At 36.6% G+C, this 9,966-nt stretch overlaps 1 protein-coding gene across 1 annotated transcript; it reads right to left on the bottom strand.

Moving 5' to 3' along the window:
- Positions 1-4,585: 4,585 nt before the first annotated feature.
- LOC143594822 (uncharacterized) lies at positions 4,586-7,240 on the bottom strand. The gene is made up of 7 exons (XM_077074041.1): positions 6,986-7,240; positions 6,678-6,825; positions 6,319-6,510; positions 5,679-5,807; positions 5,129-5,298; positions 4,853-4,983; positions 4,586-4,751 (listed from the first exon to the last, which is right to left on the bottom strand). The coding sequence occupies exons 1-7, from the start codon at positions 7,191-7,193 to the stop codon at positions 4,662-4,664; spliced, it is 1,068 nt and encodes a 355-aa protein (XP_076930156.1). The 5' UTR covers positions 7,194-7,240; the 3' UTR covers positions 4,586-4,661.
- Positions 7,241-9,966: the final 2,726 nt, after the last annotated feature.

Below are 9,966 nucleotides of genomic sequence, written 5' to 3'. Positions count from 1 at the left end.
AGCTTTATGTCGCTTTGTTAAGAGTGAAGAATAAAGCCGGTATTAAATTAGTCATACTCGACAAAGAATCACAACTTACAATAAAACAACAAACGTTGTTTACAAGGAGATTTTTGAAAACTTAATGTGAAAAAGGTTAAACCTAGTAAGCATTTGTAAGCTTAGTTTTCAATTAATAATACACAACGTTCTTGTTACTAATATATTTTATAATTTTTCAGGTCTAATGCTCCACCTATGTTCCCATATAGAACGCATTGTTTTTTATAAAGTATTTACTTTTTATGTCATAGAAATATTATAAATTCTTTTTGTAATTTCCTATCTATTGAATATGTTAAAATTGGTATTTAAATTAAAATAACTATGTAATGAGATAAAATTCAAGTAAAATGTGTTAAAGTTCAAGTAAAATTAACTTTTTATATTTTTATTTATTAAATATGACATTTACATTTTTTTCCCATGTGTAATATTATATATCATCCCTAAAAAATTCCTCTCCGATTTCATCTACTTGCCGATACACAAATCCCCTGGTGGGCCTTAAATCATTTTTCAATTACGTTTTGAGCTCCACGTCTGTTTAAACCCATGTAATCAAGGGAAAGCCTTCTTTCAGTTTAATTTCAAGCCTATTTTATTGTAAACTATAAAATTATAAATTATGAACTTAATTAGTTTCCAAATTAAAGTATGGTGAATTTAATCTTTAAATCATCATCTCGTCATGTTTACGTATTATTTAGATGACCAAAATTTACATTTAGTTTTCTTAATAATAAGTCACAAGTTTAATGAATTTTCTCTATTTTAACTCATGGTCTCAAGTTTAATAAAATACTTCATTTTCACTCGTTCTCTTTTAAAACTTTTAAACTCTAAGTCTGAGTGTATTTTAGAACAATATTTGATAAAAACCAATTCAAAGTGAAGGAAATATTAATATAAAATATGTATAAATTAACCCACATCAGTTATGATTCTTGTCCTAATATAATAGCGGGAAAGTGCCACTTCGTATCTTTAGCTAATGTACACTTAAATCATGTTTGTTAATTAAATCTAGTTGGATGGTTTTACTCATTATTTTCATATTTTCTCTAATTTGGATCATGATTACCGCATCTATTGCTATTACAATGATTTGATTTGTTGGATTGTCAAGCTTGCACTAGATCTAGATGTTGGGTTCGTATGCCTTGTTGGCCCAGTTTATTATATGAAGTCCAAAAGGTACACGGGTGTAGGGTGGCCAGACCGAAGCCCAGCCCGGTTTTGATTTCTTGTTTAATAAGATACAAACCCTAGTCGTATCTCTCTATATATTTAACGTTATGTACTTGTAAACGTGGTCACTCAATAAAGAATATTTAGTTGTCACCCGTGGACGTATGTCAGTTTAGACCGAACCACGTTAAATCCTCTTGTCCGTTTATGGTTTTCGTGTGTCTGTGTTCGGTTCATGTGTGTGTTCATTCCTAACAAGTGGTATCAGAGCTTTGGTTCGGATCACACGAAAAACACGGGAACCCATCGAGTCGCCGCCAAACCTCCTGCCGCCGTCACCCTACTACGTTAGGGTTCCGATGTCGTCGCCGTCCGATTCTCGCCGCCACAGCAGCCGGTTGTCGTGGTTGATTGCCGTCAAAGATTGGAGTGTGTGGGTTCCGTACGAAAGAAGTTTGAGCACCACGTCACCACCGTTTGACCGCAGCTAGAAACTATTTCAAGTCTGATCGAAGGGCAACTTATTGGCCGAATCGCAGGTGCGTCCGTTGAATAAGAAGCAAGAATTGATAGAAGGAAGTAGAGTTTGAAAAGAAAGTGTCGCCCAAAGTTTTTTGTTTGAGATCGAAAAGTTGTTTGCTGTTTGCGCTGGACAAGAAGAAGGAATTTATTTATTCCTTTTGCTTTCTGGAGTTCACACATATAATTCTTTTTTTAAATAAACAATTATAAAGATAAATTTAGGGCAGGAGCATCTCTTTTTAGCATTTGAGTGGGTTTCTTTGCCACTTTGGCCAAAAAAATAAGTTTGGGTCTAGATCTTATTTTGCAAAGTATGGGCATAGAATAGTTATATCAAGATCCTATTTTGTTGAAGAACCGTTGTTTATCAGAAGAAGAAACTGTGTAAAGAAACACATAACCAGTGCTAATCGCGTTTGTCATGTTTTATCGTTTCAGTTTAGAGATTCTTGTTTCTGATTTTCAGTTCGTTATTCCGCTGCGTTAAAATAGGTTGATTATTTAACAGAGTTCAGTAGAACAGCCGTTAAGTTCAGGCCCGTGCCGTTGCAGTGTTTGTCTCTGTTTTTATCCAGGTTTTCGTTTAGTCATTGTCATGGCAGAAGATGGAAATGTTTCGATTCAGAAGTTTGACGGACAGAAATTTGGTTGGTGGAAGATGCAGATTGAAGCGCTACTTTGTCAGAAAGACTTGGATGTAGTGCTTGAGGATGAAAAACCAGAAAAGTTGTCAGAAGCAGATTGGAAGAAGTGGCGTTTAACGTCATGAAAGAAACCACAACCCGTGGTATGATGGATGCACTATCCAACATGTATGAGAAGCCTTCGGCAGCGAATAAGGTCTATCTTATCAGAGAGCTAGTGACAACTCGAATGAAAGAGGGTGGGTCAATTACAACGCATATTAATAATCTTAATTCGAACCTCTCCCGCTTAGTGTTAGTCGGCATTAAGTTTGATGATGAAGTTCAAGGTCTTTTGTTGTTATCCTCTTTGCCCGACAGTTGGTCGCAAATAGCGACTGCGGTTTGTAGTTCGTTTACAAAAATTACTTTTGATGGGATTCGGGGATTTGATTCCTGGAGAAGATTCAAGACGCAGAAGTTCAGGTGAATCATCAAGTAATATATTAGTTACAGAAGGTAGAGGTAGAGAAAAACAACGAGGCAGTGGGAGCAGGAAGAGGAGTCAGTCTAGGACTCGTAAAGATATTGAATGTTGGGGTTGTAAAGAGAAGGGACACTTAATGATAAGAATGAAAAGAAAAAGTCAACACTGCAGAAGAATGCCTAGTGGATGAGTTTTTAGTTCTTAGTGTTGAGGATAATGTTGATTCTTGGGTGATGGATTCTGGTGCATCGTTTCATGCCACTCACTGTAGTGAAACGATGAAGAATCTAAAGTTTGGGGATTTTGGAAAGGTTTGACTAGCAAACGATGATATTCTAGAGGTTACGGGTATGGGAGATGTTGATATGATAACTTCAGCCGATACTTTTTGGACTTTGAAAGATGTTAGGGTTATTCCAAGTTTGAAGAAACATTTGATTTTAGTTGGCCAGTTGGATGACCAGGACACGATGTTAAGTTTGGGAATGGGCAGTGGAAAGTAGTCAAAGGGAATCTCGTGGTTGCTCGTGGCAAGAAAATGGGTTCGTTGTATATGGTCGATATGTCACCGAAAGAAGTGTATCCAGTTTTGGTGAAAGACAAATTCCGGTTCACAGAATCTTGTGGGCAGAAGAAGGTTCGTTTTGCAAGTAACAAACCCAGAGCCAAAGTGAAGATTTAGGATGAACGAGCTAGGAAGGTTAAATCAGTCAAAGGACATCGTGACAGTGGGAGCACAGGTTGTGTTTCAATTACAGTTCTAGGTCGACAGTGGATTAAGAAAACCAGTATTCCAGCTGTTAAAGTCTCTCCAGTGAATTACTTGCTGAATATGGAGAGTGTTTGTTCTCAGGGTATCTTAGGATCCGGTAGTGTTTCAGTGGGAGCCGGTAGGGACAGAGAATGTGTCAGGTGCAGTTTTAGCCGTGACTGACGTGTTGGAGCTCCGTGGAGCTTCAACGGGCCTTCATGTTAATTGATGAAAAGGCGGTGGCAACTAGAAAATGTTTAGATTACAGAAGTACAATGGGAGTGCCGACGAGAGTACTCAAGGCCTCCGAGTGGGAGATTGTTGGGTTCATAGGCCTTGTTGGCCCGGTTTATTATATGAAGTCCAAAAGGTAGACGGGTGTAGGGTGGCCAGACCGAAGCCCGGCCCGGTTTTGATTTCTTGTTTAATAAGATACAAACCCTAGTCGTATCTCTATGTATATTTAACGTTATTACTTGCATTCGTGGTCACTCAATAAAGAATATCTAGTTGCCACCCGTGGACGTAGGTCAGTTTAGACCGAACCACGTTAAATCCTCGTGTCCGTTTATTGCTTTCGTGTGTCGTGTTCGGTTCATGTGTGTGTTTATTCCTAACACTAGAGATAAATGAATCTTCAGTAGTTTTAAATGCGACTAATACCCGACCTGATTACGTAAAACATATATACCATTTACCCGAACCTTACCCGTAAAATGACAGTGAAATAGGTATGACACAAGTATAGTCTCTCATTCAGAAACACTAGTTGAAAAACAAAACAAACACAACATTATGAATATGAACATCTTCGTCAATATATAAAAATGTGTACAAACAAACAAAATATAAAATGACAGCAATCGCACAATGGAAGATGGTCTTTTAAGATCATCTCATATAGTTTCTACAATATTTTTTTAATTCTTCCCATGCTACTGTACAACTTAATAGCTAATGGTTATCAAGAATGCCCAACTTATATGGCTGCACTCAACCCTAGTAGATTCAACGGCAATGAATTGCTTTTGACGGCTTGGTACAGAACTTAATCATAGTCTACGTTTGAATGTTCCTGCTGATATTGTTCTATTACATAGTTCCAAGCAAGCAATGCTGCTCCAACAGCAGGCTCCACCTGATAGAAGTAAGGTGTACACATTTTAATCAACGTATTATTTAAAAGTAACGGTGTTAACTATGTAATCTAATTTAGAGGTTGTATGCATTAAATAGTACCTTTGGCCGAACCGGGCGCGTACCAGGAAAATCCTTGGCAATGCATTTAATTACTTCTTTTCCAATATCCCACCTCCTATTGGCTTCAAGAACATTACCAACCATAACTAGAGGAAACCCATCCTTCCCATCTGCACACAAGTAAAAAAGGCTAATGTAATCATGTCTCATGCATGACGAAACAAGTGACAGTTACAGTCTATTTACTTATACGGGAAACCTCCTTAATCATTTTGTTAAAAATGTTTCATAATACACCTGGTAGAGATAATGCACCTTTACCACACAATCCAAGTCTCTGAACAACAGCTTTAACACTTGAAGCCAACTCTTGAACAGCGTGAAGCAATATGTCATTGGCAACTTGATCACCTGCTTCTGCACACGATACCACTACAGGGACTAAATTTGCAATCCGAGCCCACGATGGATCAGCATAAGTCCACCTGCAAGAAATCAGTGAGCATTAGATATTGGAAAAATGGGTCAAAACGAGTTTAGATTAAAATAGGTTACTCTTTTACAGGTCCATATGGGTCAGGTAGGGTAGGGTCCCAACCTGCCCGAAATACTTTTTGTCCAAGACTTCTGCTTATAATAGAAACATAATTATAGTGTACTAAATATGACTACTAAAATCATATTGTTTCAGTAATATATAAGTTAACTTTTTAGAAGGTTCTGTTCTTTACAAATACATTTAGTAAACATGTGAACCATTGACCTGCTTTAATGATTTATTGTAACCCCGATCGCTCATTCACCACAAAACGAATTAATATATTGAACAACTGTCAAAAATAAATTACAATTTAAAACATAATACCCGATTAGTTCATCTGGAGAAGAGAGTTGGAGTTGATGCAGGATGCTAAAAGTAAGCATTGTTTCAGGACCACGTCCGTCGTAAGCCCTGATTACTGATGTCAAAGCTTTTGCAGCTATACCATATCCACTGCACATAAACATGACACATGTCCACACACTCATCTCATAACCCGATATATATATTTTCAAAAAAAGAAAAAAGTAGTGGTGATTTCAACCGATTTACTTAATTAGAGATGTGATTACAATTTTAGCCAACATGACACGGCCCGTTCAGACAGTACGGAAGTTGCTTTGTTTTAATTCATTCATGTTTTGACTCATTACCCGAGCTTCCCATCTTGCCTCATCCACTAAAAAAGTTATTATCGCAATTTTCATTTCAAATGCTATAACAAAAATTATTCTAGTCAACAAGCATTTTCAGGACATGAATAAATTATTATCAGTCGTCTAAGTTAAGATTCAATTTAAAGATATAAGTTATTTATCACCGTTATATCAGTTTTATGATCATTATAAAAACAACACAATAATGGTGCAAGTTTTCTTGAAAATGAACAGCCAAAAGCTACTCATTGATGACTTAAAACTGCTGACTTGGCAACAAGTAAGAAGTTAACTTTTTTGTGTCATACCTTCCCCAGTCACCTAAGACCGGGCCTGCACCAGAGGCCCGGGCTTCTCTCCCATCTTCAGTGTATCCATAGGCAATGGTCCCCGTACCAGCAATTAGCACACACCCATGAAGTTTTCCCATGGTCCCACTAGCCAAGGCTGCCACCGCATCATTCTCAACAAAAAACTCAGCATCGCACGCGAATATATCACTGATTATGCAAACATGAAGAAAAACACACAAACACTAAAAAATAAGCCGACGTACATTTAAGAATATATTAACACGAAATGCATCGATTCCTACAGGTGGGAATTTCTACCGTTTTTATGGTCAAAGTAAAAAAATAAATAAAAATTAGAGTCATAGACATCCAACCTCATCCAATCTGAAATCCTTTGCTGGTCTGTGGGATGGTTGACTCCTGACACCGCTAAGCAAACTGCACGAACAGCAGACCTAGTACAGCCTGATTTTGAAAGAGCTTCTGCCATAACTTGTTCTAGTGTCTCCCTTGCAGCAATTTCTGTTTAACATACAAATTTATCTAAATTTAACAAAACATGTAGTTTCTTCACCCATTAACTATAAATAAAATAAATGAACGATATGTTTCCCTCTAAACTGAAGCACCATTAATTTTAAAGGGTAAAACTGTAATAGTAGTAGTAGTAGTAGTAAGGTACCGCCAACACTATTGTGATTGGAGCAGCCAGCAACAGCACGGGCATAGACTGGCGGCAAATGGTTTGGGGTGTAAGGGATAATAGGCATGCATACACATATCGTGTTAGTCGTCCCACCATCCAGCCCGAGTATTAGTTTCTTGCCACCACCTCCGGGTGGTAGCTCCTGCTCGAAATCCCATATATCTCCCTTTCTCTCCCTTTTCATAACTTCACTTAATTGTCTCAACCTCAATTATACGGGAATCACATACATATACTAGACAACAATGTGCCACAATTAAATTACTCTTTTTTTACTATAATAGTGTGATTCGGACGGCAAAAGAACCAAACACTAGTACCCATATATCACCTTCCAACATGATTATTTTTTTATATCACATGGAAGACTAAAGACTGCAATGTTGTTAACTTCATAGAGTAATAATAATACTAATGTAATGGAGACATATATAGAATATTGTCAACCACTTCGTTTTTTTCTGTATGAACCCACCCAATTGGAGGGTTAGGAACTTAGGATAACTTGCCATATATACGTAAATTAATACTAGCAATTAATAAACCTTAATTTCATTAATACTAAACATTATGCCCTGCAATGTTAACCCAAAGTTATACAAATTGGGTTAATTTGGACTATTTGATAAATTCTTATGGGTTGTCTTCTGTCATTTAAGATTATTTATGGGTTAAAAGACATGTGTGGGTCGGAATGGGCCAACTTTTATAAAAGTGAGCGGGTCATGATGGTTTAAAATATAAAGGAGAAACCTCGGAAGCATACGCGTAACAAGCACTGATACGCATAATGTGGCATCGGGTATGATACTTGGTACCAAACGTGCAACCCAGTGTCTACGCGCGTAACACGATTTTTAAAGTGCCACTCAATGTCGGACGCATGTGTCGGGGACAAAATTGTTGCAAAGGACGACATGCTGCGTACTGGTGACCCAACACAAGGATAAGCATGGTCGTGCTAATCTAAGAACGATTGTGTTCACTCGACAGATTTGGCCTATAAAAGGGGGATTTGTCCAACATTGTTCCCCATCCCTGATGTGGTGAAAACAGTCAATTAAATATTAACTAAATTAAACAGGTAATAAAAACAAGACCTAAGACTCAACTACACAAAACACCGGCAAGTGAACCGATCAATTGTATTAAAGCTATGTAAATCCGGAATATCGAACCCACAGGACTTTATAAATTATGTAAATTAACTAATTAGACTCGACTTACGACACGACTATTTATTATTAATGTTTTAAGGGGGGGTTTTTAAACTAATAAAATAAATAAACAAGTAAACTAAGAAACAAGCAATCAAACAGAAGATTGAAACCAATAAGAGAAGAAATCTACCTAGGTAAAAATTCCATGCATCAACAATCATCAAGCAATGGACAAATAACATGATATGGAAACTGATTTCTAAACATATTCATCTAACAAAACCAAAAGGACCATTGATCGAATCAAACGACATCCCAAAGAATAATTATTAGATTATTAAGCAATCAGTTATATTGATTTCCTCATAGTTATCAAATAGGGTTAATTAATAGTATCTAAAGCAAGCAATCTCACGAAACACTAAACCCTAGATATCTTGATAAGCTTAAACACGACATCATGAACAAGGATCAACACAATAGCAAGAATATTGTCACTAATCTATCCTAGCATGCAATTGACTAAGACACATGAACAACTTCTCACCTTACAGCTTTTGGAATTTAGCAAAATATTCAAAATCCAAACCAACTATCAACAAGCTTCTATGATCTAATAGGCCTATTCAACCATAATAATCAAAACACCAAGTAATTGATTAAACATGAGCCCTAATATCTAAAGAACACAATCAATAGAAAACAAGATCCGTGTGAAGCAATAGTTAATAATCTACCAAGATAATAAATACTCATATGCATCATGAAAGCAAAATTAAGTCTCTTACTATTAATATAGCGAAACCATAATCAAAACGATAGTCCAAAGCAAGAATCAAGCATCAAACATGTTCATCAAACCTAGGTAGACATGAAGTCTAGCCTGGCAAAGTCATAATCAAAGACAAATAACTAAAACAAAGAAAACAAAAGAGAATCATGATAGATAATGAACAAGGATAATGAAAAAGAACGAAAGAACCCTTCTTAATCGATCCTTGAACAATCGTATGAAAGCTCTATGATCTCTAATGTGTTCAACCTCCAAAACCCTTCAAAACCTTGCTCTTTCCTCTCCAAAATCGGCTGCCACACTTCTTTTTTCGTTTAGGTTTGCATCCATATATATATATAGAACTGGGCCTTAAAAACGCAAAATATGGCTGACCAGAACCTCTAGTTGCCGTGCGACGGGCTTGGCCTCCCCCGGTCGCGCGGCGCGGCTTGCACCAGGTAGGAATTTCAATTTTTCTTTTTATTTTATTACTATAAGTCATTAGATCTCTTTCTTGAATTCCAAGTAACGATAGAAAACTTCTAGAACTTCTTTTTCTTGACTCTCAAGCCACCATCTACATGAAAACAAATCAAAACTCTAAGTGAACTAATCAAGTAACCGTTGACGATCAAAACGAACATAAACTTCGCATGAAATGATAGAAAGAATTAAATCTTATCATGCAAGACAACAAACGATTTAGAACATGATAAATATATAAAACTTGACTCAAAACCTCAAATAATAAAATATTAACAGAACACGAATTAAACTGAACTCAAAACATTAAATAAACATAACTTTACAAGGGATTCGAGATGTTTAAATAGATGTATATCAAATATCCCCACACTTACTCTTTTTTCATCCCTAAAAAAGTCTGATGCAGTTGGATCAGAATCGGAAAATACAGTCTTAAAAACATATAGGTTAATTTTAAAGCTTAGATAAACGCAAAAACCGCGATCACCGATATTGTTGTCCACTTAAACCCATACCTTAATCTTTTCCGGGACAAA

Source organism: Bidens hawaiensis, unplaced genomic scaffold, assembly GCF_021521415.1.
Source record: "Bidens hawaiensis isolate Kalapana, Puna unplaced genomic scaffold, B.hawaiensis_p1.1 tig00001717_1, whole genome shotgun sequence".
Lineage (NCBI taxonomy): Eukaryota > Viridiplantae > Streptophyta > Magnoliopsida > Asterales > Asteraceae > Bidens > Bidens hawaiensis.
The sequence above is the reverse complement of the archived record's forward strand: the minus strand, read 5'-3'. Positions and strand labels throughout refer to the sequence as shown.